Source organism: Vairimorpha necatrix, chromosome 12 (assembly GCF_036630325.1).
Source record: "Vairimorpha necatrix chromosome 12, complete sequence".
Classification (NCBI taxonomy): domain Eukaryota; kingdom Fungi; phylum Microsporidia; family Nosematidae; genus Vairimorpha; species Vairimorpha necatrix.
In genome coordinates, this window is record NC_088827.1 from 256,905 (window position 1) to 275,372 (window position 18,468).

At 25.2% G+C, this 18,468-nt stretch overlaps 8 protein-coding genes across 8 annotated transcripts; 6 read left to right on the forward strand and 2 right to left on the reverse strand.

Annotated features, from left to right (window-relative positions):
* Nucleotides 1-1,557: 1,557 nt before the first annotated feature.
* VNE69_12078 (polyribonucleotide nucleotidyltransferase) lies at nt 1,558-1,893 on the forward strand (the record flags this gene model as incomplete). The annotated part of the gene is made up of 1 exon (XM_065475166.1): nt 1,558-1,893. One exon carries the CDS (start codon nt 1,558-1,560, stop codon nt 1,891-1,893), a length of 336 nt encoding a protein of 111 aa, XP_065331238.1.
* A 290-nt stretch (nt 1,894-2,183) lies between these two features.
* Nucleotides 2,184-4,493, reverse strand: VNE69_12079 (DNA replication licensing factor MCM4; the record flags this gene model as incomplete). Its single annotated transcript, XM_065475167.1, has 1 exon — nt 2,184-4,493. The coding sequence occupies one exon, from the start codon at nt 4,491-4,493 to the stop codon at nt 2,184-2,186; it is 2,310 nt and encodes a 769-aa protein (XP_065331239.1).
* Nucleotides 4,494-4,754: 261 nt separating this feature from the next.
* Nucleotides 4,755-5,291, forward strand: VNE69_12080 (putative signal peptidase complex subunit 2; the record flags this gene model as incomplete). Its single annotated transcript, XM_065475168.1, has 1 exon — nt 4,755-5,291. The coding sequence occupies one exon, from the start codon at nt 4,755-4,757 to the stop codon at nt 5,289-5,291; it is 537 nt and encodes a 178-aa protein (XP_065331240.1).
* A 266-nt stretch (nt 5,292-5,557) lies between these two features.
* VNE69_12081 (uncharacterized protein) lies at nt 5,558-6,148 on the forward strand (the record flags this gene model as incomplete). Its single annotated transcript, XM_065475169.1, has 1 exon — nt 5,558-6,148. One exon carries the CDS (start codon nt 5,558-5,560, stop codon nt 6,146-6,148), a length of 591 nt encoding a protein of 196 aa, XP_065331241.1.
* A 238-nt stretch (nt 6,149-6,386) lies between these two features.
* Nucleotides 6,387-10,748, reverse strand: VNE69_12082 (serine-protein kinase ATM; the record flags this gene model as incomplete). The annotated part of the gene is made up of 1 exon (XM_065475170.1): nt 6,387-10,748. The coding sequence occupies one exon, from the start codon at nt 10,746-10,748 to the stop codon at nt 6,387-6,389; it is 4,362 nt and encodes a 1,453-aa protein (XP_065331242.1).
* Nucleotides 10,749-11,093: 345 nt separating this feature from the next.
* VNE69_12083 (putative regulator of nonsense transcripts) lies at nt 11,094-12,890 on the forward strand (the record flags this gene model as incomplete). The annotated part of the gene is made up of 1 exon (XM_065475171.1): nt 11,094-12,890. The coding sequence occupies one exon, from the start codon at nt 11,094-11,096 to the stop codon at nt 12,888-12,890; it is 1,797 nt and encodes a 598-aa protein (XP_065331243.1).
* Nucleotides 12,891-13,437: 547 nt separating this feature from the next.
* VNE69_12084 (armadillo repeat-containing protein) lies at nt 13,438-15,672 on the forward strand (the record flags this gene model as incomplete). Its single annotated transcript, XM_065475172.1, has 1 exon — nt 13,438-15,672. The coding sequence occupies one exon, from the start codon at nt 13,438-13,440 to the stop codon at nt 15,670-15,672; it is 2,235 nt and encodes a 744-aa protein (XP_065331244.1).
* Nucleotides 15,673-15,880: 208 nt separating this feature from the next.
* VNE69_12085 (uncharacterized protein) lies at nt 15,881-17,245 on the forward strand (the record flags this gene model as incomplete). The annotated part of the gene is made up of 1 exon (XM_065475173.1): nt 15,881-17,245. The coding sequence occupies one exon, from the start codon at nt 15,881-15,883 to the stop codon at nt 17,243-17,245; it is 1,365 nt and encodes a 454-aa protein (XP_065331245.1).
* Nucleotides 17,246-18,468: the final 1,223 nt, after the last annotated feature.

Sequence of the window (18,468 nt, forward strand, 5' to 3'; positions counted from 1 at the left end):
GCATATCTGTAAAATTCTGTTGCGTAAGGATAGTTTTTAGAAGGAAATATACCAACTTGGCACTTAAAGCCGGTGTAATCAATTTTGAAACATAGATAACATTATAAAATTTATAAATCTAGCTTTGATCTCTTCGCTTCAATAAAATATCACTAGAACAATTTTTTTTTGTATGGATCATAATAGACTAATTATAAAGCTATCAAAAACCATAATCCATGGTAAAATTGCAATCATGTGGGAAAGTCCAATGTATTGAAAGGTCAAGGAAAAATTTGTTTAGTAAGAATTCTATAAGACATTAAGCCGATGTCTTGCTCATTAAAAAAAAACATATTTTACATTAGATATCCAAAATTTTTTTGAAATATAATACGCTTTAATAAAATATAAATCGACAAACTTAAAAAATAATAACAAAGAAGATTTAATACTACATTGATGAAGTTCTATAACGATTTATTAATTTTATACAACATTTGCACGAAGTATATAGTATTTAGCAAAACTTTATTTGATACTTCGAATAAAAGAATCTCTGCTCTTATAAATACTCATATTCAATTAATAAGATTGATATTAAGAAGGCGCATTAAACGTATTATTAAAATTAAAAAAATTAATTTTTTTTTGACAACGATATTTAGTTTAAAAAATTTTACACTAATAAAAAAGAACAATGAATTATAAATACTTTGTTATGTACAACATTAAAATCATTGAAAAAATTACATTAAAAAATTTGTTACCTCGAATTAAAATTAAATGAAATTTTTTTTACCAATTCAATATACAAGTTTAGCAGAAAAACGGTCATAAAATTTTAATCAAGATAAGAACATAGATTTGGTTAAAAAGTTTTTGCCTTATTTGTGCATCTACCACATATAAAATTACAGAACTATAGATAATTTTTGATTATACGCGTTATTAAACATCTTTTTTTTAATATAGACAAATTTTAAACATTTAAAATTAAATCAATCAACGCTTTTGTTTTATACGCAGCAATAAACACAAATTGTAAGCTAAAAAAATTAAATCACATTTTAATATGTGTTTTGCTAATTTTTTCATTTTAAAAGAATAGAATAAAAAATACAACAAATTTATTAAGCCAGATTCTATCATACAGTATCTTTAATGACCAAAAAAATTAAGATAAATACGCTCTTACAAGTTTAATCGTGTTTAAAAGATGCCAATTAATATTGAAATCATAGATCATGTATTAAACATTTTTTTTCTTTATATTTGACACGCCACTGCTTCAAAAATCGAAAATCTTTTGGTAATTTAATAAAAATACAAGAATAAAAATTTTATACACATACTATTTTTATATCATGTTTTAATATGTAAATTATGATACATGTTTAATCCCATTCTTATTAGTGTTTTTTATGTATATTATAAAGTCGGATGATTATTGTTTACTGTCATTATTTGTATGCTTACGCTACTTGTCTTTGTATTCAGCATACACATTACATGTTTACAATATACATATATTTAATTTTTATAATTAATAAGATGTTTCACTAACATTTATCGCCCATGCTCCAAGAGATCAGAAAACAGAGACTTTTAAAAATTAATGAACTTTTAAAAAATTTTAAAGATTTGCCGCCACCACTTAAAACTGATAAATACAAAACTTATCTCATCACCACTAGAAGTTTACTATCTCCCGTAATTAAAGAGATCTCAATTCCTCATAATAAGATAGGTAAAGTCATAGGCCAAAAAGGATGTATTTTAAAACAAATAGAAAAGGATTACCAGTGTAAATTGACTATTAAAGATGATAAGTGTACGATAGAAGGAGATAAAGCAGAAGAAGTAGTAAAATATATACAAGAGATTATAAGTGTAAAAAAAAAAGATTTTTAATGAGAAAGAAATGACAGACTGGGAAAAGTTTTATGTTTGGTGGGTTTACCACAATAAAAAGCACCATAGAGAAATTTAATGAATGTAAACAAATTTCAATCTAAGTCAAAAAAACTGCAATATTTTCGTATACAAAAACTTTAATGTTGTCGTATAAAAAAACTTCAAATTTGTCGTATAAGAAAAAACAAAAGACTGTTATATATAAAAACTACAATATTTTTGTCGAAAAAAAAGAGATAAATATTTTTATAACATTTTGAATATATTATTAAATACTAAATTCCTTTTTAATTTATTATTTCATACACTCCTGTACTGTTTTTACAGATTATTTCTTCATTCTCCAAATCTCTTAAACATTCTTGCATCATCTTCTCATTACTCCTAGTCTCATTAATTAAGCCTAAAAAGTCATACTTCTTTTTCTTTAATAATTTGACCACACAGTCCCGTAAATCCGCCAATAATTTCTGTTTACTCGCACTGTGTCCTGAAATGATCATGTCCATGTCTATTTTCCCTGTTATGGGGTCAATGGCGTACATAAGCAAAGATTCCTTGACGATTCTCAGTGCCTCGTGCACGTCAGCCGGCAAAATTACTCGACTAAACCTCATTCTCGCATGCGCTTCGCTCAATCTTATCAAACTTTCTAATTGTCTCGTAGTCGCAGTGATTGTGTTTCCATTGTTTATTTGTCTCAATTCGCAGTAACTCTTACTCAAGACTTTTATACTTTCTTCTGTTAATTTCGGGTTTATTTTCTTCGCTTCTTGTATATAAGCCTTTAATAAGCTTATATCTATAGTCTTAATACTTTCTTCTCCAGAATACATGCCTATAATATGATTAGCAATTTGTCTGTCTCTTGATTCGTCATATTTGTCTATTAAAAGACACACCACATCAAATCTACTTAAAAGTGTAGGAGGTAAATTAATATTTTCAATAATACTCTTTTTTGGATTATATTTACTCTCTATAGGATTACAAGATGCTAAGATACTACATCTAGCATTCAGTGTAGTAATTATACCGGCTTTCGCTACAGATACAGTCTGTTGTTCCATGACTTCGTGTAAGACGCTTCTAGTGCTGTCAGACATTTTATCAAATTCGTCAATACAGCAAATCCCATTGTCAGACAAAACCAAGGCGCCTGATTCGAGGACAAATTGACCAGAGTCGGGGTCTCTAGAGACAGAGGCAGTCAAGCCCACTGCACTAGTGCCTTTTCCACTTGTGTACATTCCCCGTTCAGAAATTCTATTAATAAAACTTAGTAATTGAGATTTAGAAATACCAGGATCTCCTGCTAATAAAATGTTTATGTCTCCTCTAAGTCTAGAATTTCCTAATTCTTTTCTTACTCCTCCAAATAATTGTAGAAGTAGAGCTTTCTTTACAGATTCCATTCCACATACAGACGGGGCAATAGAAGAATATAAAATTTCATATAAATTTGGATCATTTTTCAATTTTTCAATATTTTCCAAGTTTATATTTTCCAAGTTTATATTTTCTAAGTTTATATTTTCAGTTATATTAGTTTTAGAGTCAACCTTAAAATTTTTAAAATCTTCGTATTCTTTAAAATCTTCGTACTTTTTATCATCGCGCTTAGAATTCTGAAATTCAAAGGTATCATCTTGACCATTATCTTGGCCATCATCTAGACCATCATTTTGTTCTTTCTTCTTGGGTTGAGATATTTCATAAGTCATAAGTTCCAAATATGTCCTGAAAGTACTTTTAATTTTCTTCAAATGTGTGTTCAATCTAACAGGCACTGCTCTCAATACACCCACCACTTCTATTTTATCTCCAGGTATCAAACTATCTACCAATTCATCTCTACTAATAACAGTCAAAGTCAAAGGTGTCGTCCCATCAGGAATATTTTCAGGAAGTTCTTGTATTTTCACTATTTGTTTGTCTTCATAAATTCCTCTATTATGTTTTATTTCATAAGTAAATTTACTCTCACATTTACAATAAACTGGTTCATTAATTATTCCCTTTACACTTTCTACTTCTACTTCATCTTTACATTTTATACAAGTAAACAAAGCTTTACTCAATTCTGGTATGACATTTGATGTTCTTAATACCATTCCGCTTACTTTGATTATTTTGTCAATATCTTTCGGGTCAATATTTCTAATATTGACCCGTTTTCCAATATTTTTACATCTAATTTTTAAAATATTAAAAGTGTTAGGAAAAGATTCAAGAAATATTTCTTGTAGACTGTTTTCTAAAATAGGAAGAGTTTCAAGAGGATAAAAATGGATTTGGTTTTTTAGATTTGAGTTTAAGAGACTGCAGTCTAAATTAAAAATATAATTTTTAGTCAAATTCATGTTTTCAAATATTAAGTGGAAATCGGGAATATTACGAATATATTCTTTAAATTTTTCTGATGTTTCTTGGACATTTATAGATGTACCCCAGATTAGTTTTACTCGTTCTGTTTCTATTATAGGAGAATAAGCAGAAGATGATAAATCTTCTTGAGATGGAGTTAAGTTCATTTGGGCGTCATTACTGGCGTCATGGAATGAGAAGACAGAAGATTGTTGAGAATTTGTGGTCATTGTTTTGGGGTGGAGAAAAATTAAATTTTATGAATTTATAAATTTGATTTTGAATTTTTTGTATTTGTATTTGTTTTTAAATTTGTATTTTATTTTTTGTATTTGCTGCTTAATTTTAAATTTGTTTTTATTTTTTGTATTTGCTGACTGATTTTTCCTTCTGTGGATCTCCCATGTAATGTTCCTTTTAATTTTTATTCCTAAATAAAATGCCTTTCAAATAAAATGTCTTTCATAAAATGTCGTCCTTTTTTTGCCCCCATGCTTGATAAGTTAAAAATCAAATATTCAAGGAGGCCTCTAAAAGGCGACATTTACAATCTCAGAAATCTCAAACTTGTCACTGACGAGATCTTGCTTGATTTTATGCAGTCAGTTTTAAAATGTAAACTCAATAATCTCTACACTGATTTCACTCTCGCAGTAGGTATTACAAGTACAATCCTGGCAGCATTCTTGGCTTATTTCTCTACTCACTACGAGTTTGAGGAGTATAAGACTTATTTGATATTCAGTCTTATTTTTTACTGTGGGTTTAATTCTGTTGTTTATATTTGTGATTTATTAAGGACTACTACTTTCAAGTTTACACTAGTAAAAGAAAATGAAAAAGTAGAAATGCGTGTTTGTACTGATATTTCTCCCCCTAATCCTGTGTACACTATTTTAGTGTATAAGAATGATAAACTTATACCAGAGAAATGGAGTAAAAGTGTGTTTGATTTGTTTAACAAAGACGGGGTACTACAAGCAGACGAGTTTTTAGACCAAGTGAATGAATTTTTCAATAAAAAGTGATTTTTTAATTATAAATTATATTTTATATTTATAATCTAGATATATATCTTATATATATACTTTATAATCTAAATATATATATTATTTTATAATATTCTTACTTATATTATATCTTATTTACTTATATTATATCTTAGTTACTTATAATATAGCTCATTTATATTATATCTCATCTAATTGTAGTCTTACTTGATAACCCCATGTTCTTCATCTTATTATTATGATGTTTCATATTTCTTATTTATTTCTCTCTCTCTGTTTTTCTTATGTATAATCCTTCTTACTTTAATCTTCCTTCTTTCTCTTCATTCAGAGTCTTAAATATCCCAGTCTCTTGTGATGATTTCTACGCTACTAGTAAATATATCTTAATATTGGTAAATAATACCATAAAGATATACTCCCACTCAGAGTGCTCTAATATAAGACTATATAAAGTAATAAGACACAATCTTCTTCTATTTATAAATAAGAAGTGTATGATGAATATTCTCTATAAGATATTACTCAGTAATATGAAGAATATAGAAGATATCATCTTATATCTGAAAGTAGACGAGATAAGGAAAGTAGTGGAAATGGAGCACGGGTTTCTAGTGACATATAAAAACAGAGAGAAAATCTTCTATGACTGTAATCTGGAGATACAAGAGAAGACAAATAGTAAGCCAGTGGATATCCTGAAAATTAATACAATAATAAAGAACAAGGACAAAATCATACAAATAAAAAGGGATGAGATCATCATAGGGGAGAAGACAGTGGAGTGTAAGAAGATACTTAAATTAGTAGGAGAAGGGAACTATATCTTCATAAGAAACAAGGACATAATCAAGGCACTAATATTTACACAATAAAAATACAATATTCTAGTATTAGTTGTATTGTGAATTTGTTTGTTTATAAATAAACTTATATTACATCTAATATATCTTATAAATTTATGAAATCTTATCTTATATCTTATAATAGTATTTGATCATTATATTATTTTATATCTTATCTATTATTTTTGATCTATATGTTATTTGCTCTATATACCTATCTTAATATTAATATCGACCATCCATTATATTTATATTATATCTTTATGGATTATATAAAACTAAGCCACCCTATGTACATTTGACATAAGTTGCTCTGATCCATGGCTTCCTCATTCAAATCTTCTATCTTACTCAATACATCTCCATTCTCTATCTTATTACTCAATCCATCTACTATCTTCTTCCCTGTACTCTCTTTCTTATTCCATTCATGTAGTGGATCATACACAAATGATAATAAATTAGTCAATATTATACTTCTATTACTCTGTAATAAATCTAAAGTTCTTACACAAGCACTAGTGTAAGTGCCGTGTACTCCAAGTGCCCCGAATCCATCTAAAATATTCTGAGTCAGCCTAAAAGGCACTAACTCGGGAATACTACAAGACTTCCCTTTATCAAATATACAATTAAGATCTACATGGACCATATCAAAAGTACTACGATCTAATAAAATATTCTCTGTGTGTCTATCTCCTAATCCCATAAACCATCCTACTATATTTATAACCCCACATGTCTTAATATAATTATCTCTAATTCTATACCACTGGTAAGGATCTGAAACATTAAGCCTGAGAAATTTATCCATAAAAGGCTTAAAAGAAGCCACTACAGATGAAAAATCTTTCATTCCTATCTTCTTCTTAGTGGAATATTTCCTGGCTACTAGATTTATATTATCGTAATATTGTGTGGCAATGGTCTTTAAAGATACTAAATTGTCAATATATTCTATCAAGCCGAAATTATAAAAACAGGGTATTACTTCATAAGTCCTTATATAATATTTAGTACTATCTTCATACAACTTATTAATCAATCTACATACTTCTATAAATCTACTATCTTTCCTTAAATCATCTTTATATTTACATAAATAATAATATTTCTTACCATCATCCCCTAAAAAACATATTCTTTTTGGTGCCTGAAGAGACCTGTAAATTAAGACGTCATTTTCTATGTCCTTAATAATAACAGGGTATTTATTCGGGACATGCAATCCGAGACAATTTAAAATATCAGGGAAATCCTTCTTGAGATTTTTAATATCTTTAGATTTAGAAATGTCATATAAAACATCCCGCATCTTCTTGATCTTATTTAGATAAATCTTTTTTTCTATATCTAATTTGTCTGTATTAATCTCGTCTATGAAATATAAAGCAGACCAGTAAACTTCTTTATAAATATTCATTAAGGAAATTACTACGTCATTTATGAAAATCTTCATAGACTTATTATTTATCTTACACAAAATCTGACTGAAAAATGGTACGAGTAAAGACATAAGACAAGGCTGATCGAGAAGTCGACTTACAGACTTAAAAGATTTAGTAAGAAACTTCTTCTCATTCGTAGTACTTAAAATATGGAATATTCTGGGTATGCATTCGTATTTATATTCACCGTCTATGAGAAGGGAATTCATAAGATAATCAATATTGTCAGTCAATTTTCCATATAAAAACCAGACCCTGGAATTATTCTTAATATTGGAAATATTCCTAGAAAACATTTCCTTGGAATTTACTAATTCTAAATATTTGATCAAGGCTTTATCATAAACAGGATCATCTTTAGTAAAAATTCCGAGAATCTTCTTAAAACTCTCTTTGGATTTGGACTTATTTCCCATAAGAAAATATATTTCACCTAATTCGAAATAAAATGACCACTCTTTTCTTTCAAATAAAGAATAAATTATTTCTATGGCCTTTTCATATTTCTTATCATTTATGTATTGAGAAATGTGATCTCTTTTTATTTCCACGTAGAATTCATTTAAAACCTCTAAATTAATTTTAACTAAATTGTTTTCGATTTTGTTTTCAACTTTCTCTAGGCTGTCTTCAATCAGGTCAAAATTGATTTTATCTCCGGGCTTATTATATTTATATTCTAAACTTTTATATAATAATTCATGTAATCTAATAAGTCTATAATCCTTTGATAATTGCCTTCTCTTTGTAACAATCTCGAGATTTTTGATATCTTCTTCTACTATCTTACAATCCATACTAAAATGTCTTGATACATTATCATCAATATTTATATTCTTCCATTCACCGAGATCTTCTTCAATAACTTTAAACTGCTCTAAAATCTCATGCTCATTATTCTCCTTCTCTTTGTCAATTCTAAACTCATAAAATAAATTAGTTTTACTGGGTCTAATAAACATACTACTTATTCCTTGTACTCGATCATAATCCTTAATTTTATAGTATGTCTCTTGTAATAAATCAAAATTCGACTCATTTTTATCTGCTAGTAATTTCTGCTCTACTAAATAAATCGTATAATAAAAATCATCAACAACTTTACAAACTTCTATTAGTAAATCATCATCAATATCCAATTTAAAGACGAAATTTACTTCTAAAATGAATCTAAGAATCTTATGATTAATTTTGTCTAGGATAATTTTAGTAAACAAATTCTTAATCAAGTCTTTGTTCATATGAGCCAACATATTGTAAGTTGTAAATTCTAAGATTTTGGTACTGAATAATTCAGTATATTTAAATATATCTGGTATATTACATATTGTATCTTCTTGGTTCGTCAGATGATAAACAAGATAATCGTTTAGTAATTCTAAAAATGTTCTATATTTCTTAGTATTTAAAATGACTAAATCATCAACAGGCTTAAGTTCTTTTTTACTTACAACATTATTAAACAATGAATCCATGGCTTCACTGTACAATTCATAGTTTGTAATTCGCAAATTATCGATACAAATCTCTTTGAAATAATCTAGTGGATTACTACAAATCTTGATTTTATTTGGAGATTTCATTTTTTCTTCTATTTTTATATATCCAATTATGTCTAAAATTGAATTAGGCAAATCATTATAAATCCTCTGGATCGTCAACTTGAAATCTTGATCATTTTCAAATTTCTCTATAAATCTTTTTATCAATTCTACTTCATTTTCTGGATACTTTAAAAGTTCTTTAAAATTTGTAAATGCATTTTTATTGCATTTTTCTAACATGCTGTTCTTTCTATTAAGTTTTAATTCTTCACATTCTTCTTTACAAATTATACAACCTATAGCTTTGAAATATTTCCATACATTTTCACTAATCTTAATATCCAATGCAAGTACCATATATTTCAAAATTTCGAATATGCAGACCTTACAATTCTTATTAATATATTCATGTCTAATGATATTTAAAATATTATTAATATCAAATCGTATCAATTGTTTATATTTTTTAAGATCAAAATGGCCATATAAAAGGCATAATGAAATTTCTTTATACCCAATACTACCATCAAAATTATTTTCATGGCCTTTTATATTCTCTTTATCTTTTAAAATGTAATGTACTTTGATATAATGATCATATTTGTCTATTCTAATATTATACTTGAAATATAATAAAGGATAGATAATGTGGATATACGATTTATAATTAAATTCCATAAACTCATTTAAATTAGCAAAATAATCATCTAAATCCGAAGTTGGAACATTCTGAGCCAAATAAAACTCAATAATCATATCAATAATATCTGAGAAATCTGTTCTAAGAATAATATTTAAAATTCTATCTTTTATATATTTGCTGGAATATTTTACATATGTAAGATAAAGATAAGCAAAATACGCGAAATTAAGTTTCCTAGTTGCTTTTATATTTTGATAAATTAAGATAACTTTACCAAACGAATAAATGTCTTTAGTTACTAAAGTCTTAATAAAACTTATTAGACATTCTTCATCCTTAGGATTATTTGCAAAATCAAACTTCTCTAATTCTTTATAAAAATGATCTTCAGGATTGTGATTTATAGATATCAAAATTTCCTTCAAATTTTTTTCATTATTTATGCAGAATGTTTCCTTATTTATACTTTTTTCGTTTATGCAAACTTGGAGTTTGTTTGCATGACAAACAAACTCCTCATCACTGGCATTATATTCGTAAATGAATAACAAAAATTCAGTATAAATAGTACATTCCACCGTACTCAATTCTCTAACTTCATAAAATTTGTCCAATTTATGATTATTACTAAATTTCTTATACAAAACATAATTATAAAATGATTCATTTCTTACTAAAACTGGTTTTTTTATAATTTCTATAATTTGATTAAATTTTATATAAATATTATAATTAATTGGTATATTAAGAAGTTTCTGGTAATTAGATTTACAAAAGACTTGTTCAAAATAAATATTAGTTTTCAAATTTTTTAAACATAATAATAAAAATTTGTCAATACTAAGTAGATCTCTGTCGTCTAGAAGATATTCTAATGTTGTGTTTAATAAATCTGTTGATACGACTTGGTTTAAACTCTCTGTTAAAATTTCTAAATAATTTGAAGGATTTATTTTCGATTTGTAAAGATTTATCTTATGAACAGAATCAAACATGGCTAAAAAATTTTGATAAATTTTATTTAAGAAAAAAAAGCGAAAAACTAAGGGCTAATATTTTGAACAATTTTGAATTTTTAAAATAAGTATTTTTAAGTGGCTATTATTAAAATTTTCTTTTTTTTTGTTTATAATTTTTGATATATCAGACAGAAGTGTCAAATATTTCGTTGTTAATTTGTTAGTAAACACTTTACAGTGCGAAATTTGAAAACATTTAATTTTTAGCTTTAGATCACTAATTACTTGCCGAAATAAAGTAAATATTACAAATTAATGTTTTAAATAACAAACATATTAAAAAAAAATATCATCCTAAGAAATTTAATTTGCCCCTTTATAATGAACTGGAGCTTAGAACGCTTACATCTTTCGCAAAACAAGCCACTTTTAAATAGAAACTCACAATTAAAAAAAAAGATGAATTTAGTAAAGAAAGTGAAAAATCTCAATTCCGAAAACATGGAAATATTATTTAATGAACTTTACGAAGAAAATATGGAACAATTTTATTCCGAGATTGTCAATTCTTTATTAAATATTAAAATATCATCAATAGAAGATATTAAAAATGTCATTAGAATCATTTCTATATATTCAAAAGATAATAAATTTATCAATAATTTGTATTTGAATTTAAATTATAAAATTAATTATTGGCACAAAATAGTGTTCATCGAGTCACATTTATTGAATAATGACAGTTATAAACCAAATAAAGATGTAATGAATTTGTTTTTAGATCAAAATATTATTCATAAAATTTTTTATATTGAATATATTATGTGTTTTCACGAAGATAAAAAATTATTAGAGCTAGCAAATATAGAAAAAAAGAAAATCGGGATGATAGATTTGGAATTAATTAAAGAAAAAGAGGTAGAACGTATTATTAATGCCTGCCGAGTAATAGATTTACCATATGATGAACATAAAGAAGACACGAATTTTAAACAAGTCATAGAAGCACAAAAAAACGAATTTGATTTTTACACTAGCAGATGTTCGGGCGACGAATCTGTTTCTGTGCCTAAAAATGCTAAAGAAATCGTCGAATTTCTAAAAAATAATTCAAATGATATTGCTAAAATAGACGAAACTTCCAAATTTCTCCGTAAAAGTGAAAATGTAAAAATGATAAGTGTCGTATACAACAAATTAAGACATAACCTGTGTTATTTGCCAATGTTAGCAAGAATTATAAAAAACTGTGGTATGATATGTAAAAAAAGTATCAATAAAATTTTAGAAGAAATGATAGAAAATCGAATTAATAATAGAAATGATCAAATCAATGGAATTTATTTAATTACAGAATTAGTAAAATTCAGATATATTAATCCAAATGAATGTTTCAATTTATTAGAACATTTTTTTAGACAAAAAGATATCGAAATTTGTTGTCTGATACTAAAAAATGTAAGTCGATTTTATTTGATCGACGAACAACTTAATAGTCGAACTCGGGATTTTTTAGATAAAATTTTATCATACGGAAATAAATGCTCAAATATAGAATGTATCTTTATAAACGACATGATTACTAAAGTATTCCCTAAAAATGAAACTAACAATCTAATGAATTTAGATGGATTTTTGTCAGATCATTTTCAAAAAGACATTTTCAAATTTAATGGGGAGTTATATGAAATATTAAAAAAAAACAAAAAATTTGTCTTTTCCTTGTTATGTACTCCCTGGAAATTCAAAGATATGGATTTTTTGATTTTTTTATCTCAAAATTTTTTACTTGATAAAATTATTATTGATTTTTTTATATTTATTATTAATTTGATTGGGGAAACTTATAAGCTTAAAGCTATTTATTATACAAAAGTAGTAAGTGGATTATTAAGATGTATTGATTATACGGAACAAGAAAATTTCATAAATAAGTTTTATCAAATGAATATAAAAAAAGAAGTAAAGGTTAGAATAATAATTTCTCTGATATCTGGAATGGGTTATTGTGTAAAAACTCGGCACATTCCGTTTCTTAAGCAGATTTGTTCTCAACTTAGATCTGTTGAAATACAAAATCTTTTGTTTAATCTTTGTGAGAGCATAGGTGTTAAATATGAAGTAAGTGTAGATGAAGACAGTCTCGATGAAGAAATAAGACTCATGGAAAGGTTATAGAATTCTGAATTTAATAAACCGTGTTCGAGTAATTTAGTCTTTAATTAATAACGGAATTTAGGATACTTTAATTTCGATTTGTTTAAAGAACTTAAATTGAATTATCTTGGATTTATTTTTTTTTTAATATGTTTTGTTTAATTTAATAAACAAAATTAGAAGACACGTCATAACGGTATACAAAAAATAATAATTCTGACTTAAAAAAATATAGAAGTTTTTAGTCTTTTATTTCAATGATTTAACAATTTAATAAAATAAAATTTTTAAATAATCAAATTAGTTTTACATTTGAAAGTATTCTTTAAACAGTATTACTGCAAAGAAATCATATTTGACTTGTCTCATTGGTATTTAATTTATTACCGAAAAAAAATTATATGCTATTCTTAAAGAGTTTTATTTATTATTGAAAAAAAATTAATTATTTTGTTCACGTGATAACAAATAGAATAAATACCACGTTTATCTTAAAACAACAAATTAATCACTGTTATCTGTGTTTATTAAAATTTTAAGATATAAAATTTTTTTTCTGCCCCAAAATATGGAAAGAGAACTTAATTCCCAGTTAAAACAAATACAGACAAATATCAAGCAAAATCTCATTAATAATAATTTACAGCCCACTCCAGAAAACATGATTAAATACACTGCTCAAACCATATTAAATATAGAAAATGAATCTTTGATTCCTCATTTATATTCTGTCATCTTCGTATATAAAGATTTTATAAAATTCAACGAAGTACTAAATAATCTTATTATGAAACATATAAACTCAGTCTATCAAGATAAAGTTTTGAGACTGGTGAAAATATTAAATAACAACGACAACCACTCTTATTTACTATTTAAAAGTTTATTGGAAATATTTTATGATTCTGATAATCCAAAAATAAAGAATCTTCTAGATTCTTTTAAATTAAAAGAAGACTATGCGAAAAATATTTCAGATGATTTAGAATTCATAAAATTCTATAAATTATTTTTTGATGAACTAATAGAGAAAGTAGATTTCAAAGAAAGACTCATTTCTTTAAATTCAAGAAGTCATTACATTTTGTTGCTTAAATATACAAAATACGTCATCGACGGCCCAGAAATAAACAAACAAACTCTTCATGAAAATGATATAAATTCACTTTTCAGCATGAACAGCATAAAAACCAAAAAGGAGAAAAATTTGGATGAAAAAATTTATGAATTAAATTATGTCATAAATTTAATCTTAAGAAACAAAGAGAACACGAAATATGGAAGTGATATGTTGAGAATAATTAATGAAATTTTACAATTTAATAATATTCATTTCTTAAAGACCAAAGTTCATATTATTGAAATTACAAAAGAGTTTAAAGATCTTTTAAATGAGATTTTAACTAACAGAGAGACAGAATTTATGTTTGTCCAAAAATTTTTCGCCATTAACAAGGCCTTTATTATTCCCAATTATATTTCTATAGTAAGAAATATTACAAGTGAGAAAATATTACAACAAATAGCCGCCTCAGTGGACATTGAAATATTAAGCCAGATTATAAAACTAGATATGAATTTAGTAAGATTTAGTACAAATAATGACATTTCTGTATTCTTAAATTTATATGAACAAGATAATAAGATGATAAATATTATGCCAAATTTCTTAGATTATTGTACTGATCATAGCAATGCATTAGATAATTTTTATAATTTTATTTGTATGAAATTAGAGTCGGATTTCTTTATAGTTTGTACGACACTCAGAAATATTTTGAGATCTCATGAATTAAATCTCAAAAAAGAATTAATTTTGACGAAAATGATACCAAAAGAAACAAGTGAAAGAATAATCAGAGAATTTACTAAAGATGAAATATTTGATTTGATAATTAAGAATTATCAGAATAGTGCAGTTGTGAATGACTTGTTATTTATAATTTCCAAATATCTAAAAGAAGAACACAGTTTTGATTTAGAAAATTATGACAAGATAAATTTATTTAAATTTTATATACCAAATTTAAAGATAAATTTAGAAATTATAAGTAAAGTTTTAGAAGAATGTAGAACGAAATCAGATAATCAGAAGAAGTTTTATGAAATTTTATACTACTTAGAAAAGTACAATAAAATTAATATAAATATTTGTAGTGAATTATTTGCACTTGACATGGTCAATAATTTACAGAATAATTCTCTAAAATGGAGAATTCGATATTTATTTTTAAGACAGAAAAAAGGATGTTGTCAGAAATTAGATTTCTGTCGTATAAATTTCATAAATAATTTGATAATTAGTTTTTATCAAGGGAATAAAACTTGTAAAGAAGTCTGTGAAAACATTTTAGAAGAATTAATGAGAAATTCAGAATATAAAAATTTTATAATTAGATTCATAAGAGAAAATATAGAAAATAATGATATAAATTTAAGATGTGGTAGTTTACAAGCATACGAATATATATTAAGAAATAATACGGAAGATTTACATATAGAAAATTTAAAAGAAGTTTATGAATATTTATTTAAGATTTATAAAAATATAAATGCACTAATTATAATTAGACTTTTGACTAATTATGTCTTGTACACTGAAGGAATAATTAATGAAGGAATAGGAGATATTATTGAATATTATATTGATAGTAAAAAGAAGAAATATAGAAAAGATATAAAATATTTAATAGGGTTAATTCTCAGTAAAAAGTGTTTTAGTTTAAGTAGAAAGGTAAAACAATATTACAAATTCAAAATAAAAACAGAAAACGAAGAAATTATTATTAAGAAAAAACAATAAAAAAAATATGAGTTTTGAATTTTGTATGTAAAAAAGCGCATTTGTTTTATTTTGCCTTTAAAAATAACGTATTTAACATACCAATATAAGTAATTTTTAGAATTCTTTTGAAATAATTATATGTGGTTTTTAATTTATGCATTTTTAGATTTTGACGACTTTGTTTGTTTTTTTTCTTATAAATATTTCTTTTTTATGCGGGGCATAAATGGAAAATATTATAAATTTGTACTGTACAGGTACAAAAAAATCTTTTTTACTCAAAATACCTTATAAAGATATTAAGACAAATTTAATTACAGCAAATGAATATTTAAACATTAGAGTAACAAATAAAATCTCTTTATTTGATATTCCTTTTGATATATTTTGTATTTACAGAGATGAAAAATTTGTATTTAGTACTACAAAAATTTCTATAAATTCAGAAGATATTTCTAATCAAATAGAAAATTTAGAAAGTCATTTAATTGAATATTTAGAAATTTATTTTAGAGATAAAAATAAGATGATGATGACTAAATCTGAAAAATCAGAATTTTATTTTAGACATAATATTTTTATAGATGAAAATGCAAATAAATATTTTGCATTTTATAAAAAATACATGTCTAAGACTCTAATTTGTGTGGATAATTATAAGTTTGTTTATAAACAAACAAATTACAGACCAACGAAATTACTTGATGAAATTTTAAAGATAAAACCAAATAAGATTTTTTATGCTACCATTTTCCCTTTTCTACCTCTTAATATTAATTTACTAATTTTAAGATCTAAACTCGATGAGGATTTTTATATTTTTCTTCATTATAGAGCTTTCATGTTGTATTCTAAGATTTATCCAAAACTTTCGTATTTATTTATTCACAATATTATAGATAAACTCAAATCTTCCCTTAATATAGAATTAGTAGATCATTTTAAGTCACTTTCTTTTAATTTATTTAATTTACCAAACTGGTTAAATCTTTTTAGATTATTTGATGACTGGACTAATAAATCTGATATTATCAAGTTTGGTATGCCTTTATCTAAGATTCATCAGGATTTAGATATTCCTAAATATGATATAACTATTATTTCGGGTAATAGAATCTTCAAGGATGAGTCTATTATTTTTAATTTAGAAAATGCCTCTTACGTAAATAATAGTTTTATTATAAGCAGTAATATGCCTGTCTATATAAATATGCTTATTTGTGAAGTGAATAATCAAGAATACGCCTTGCCTGTGTATAGAAATATTAGTAGTAAAGAGAAAATACTAGTAAATCTTGACAGATTTAACAATGAAGATATATTGAAATTGACTAAGATAATATTACCTTATAATACTCTACATATAAATTATGAGTTTATTTATATTAAGAAGATCTTCGATATCTCTCCAGATGTATATTTAGATTTAAAATGTAAGATCTATAAGATTAAAAATAATAAAAAATTTTTATATGAAAATTATACAGAGACAATTGGAGAAGATAAATATTTATTCCTTGGAAAGGGAGAGAGTTCTAAGTTAAGATATAAAATTAGAGAAAACTATTATGAAGAACAACAATTACACTAAAAAAGCATATTTTAAAACACAACAGCTAGAAAAAAAATAAATTTTTTTGCCTAAGATTTTTATAATTATAATGAACTCTCTGTTCAAAATCATCGAATAGCGCAATTCCCTCGGACTTAGATTTTTTAAAACAGTTATATAGATTTACATTTTATATTGTAGTATAATAAAGTTAATACTTTCCATCATATGAGTATCTCTTTGACTTAATCTTAATCTTGCTTCATGAAATGTCAGATTGATTATACGGTCGATGTTAGATTTATGATCATCAAAGAAATATTAATGTCTTTTTATGACCTTTTTTTATTCCTTCAATATAATGTCATTAAGCCAGGAGTACTTATATTCGCATTTGTTTTAGCGATTAAACCTACCAGGCATGACCAAATCTAAAAAAGAACATTGGATCCTAAGTAGATTCAACATTTCTAGCGAGGCATATTGATCTTTAAAAACCATATTTTTTTATATTTATATTTCATTTTACTGACTAGAAACAAAATCTATCTTTAGTTGCTTTTCGTATATACAGTACAAAATCGTATTCAACTGCTTCGTAGAGAGCACCTTTTCTTTTTTGTCTCATATATATTGTCGTCTTTCCGTGTTCTTTCGTGGTCTTCAGTTTGCCTAAAATAAAAAAAACTTAAGCTGGCTTTGAAACAATTAATTTGATTTAGGCAACAAATTTAATATATACTCGACATTCTCTGCATATTTTGCTAAAAAAATTTACCACTACATAACATTAGTATTGGTTAATAATTTTCAATATACTGAATACCATTGAACTAAGACAATAAGCTTTATCAATATTGTAAATGGACTGTAATAAAAAATCAACCGTATTTTTAGAAGCGACAATCTTGGTTATTTAGCAAAATTTTATAAAAAAAATATTTAGTGGTTTAACAATTTCGTTTTACTTACAATTATATTTGTACATATTCACGTATGACCTTTTTTACTGAGATATTTCTTCTCAAATTAACTCTATTTTTCTTAATAAAAGCGCGTATGATCAGCTTCAAAATGAATATCCTATTGAATGTCTTGAAATGATTTGGTTTGTATGTGCTTTTTGAAATACTACATATTAAAGACAAAAAAAATTAAATAAATATGACATTAATTTATAATTCAAATGATGATCCTGTAGAATATTGACTTATTTTAATGTTTATCTCCGAAATAATTCTCAATGTACATTATCTTGGACT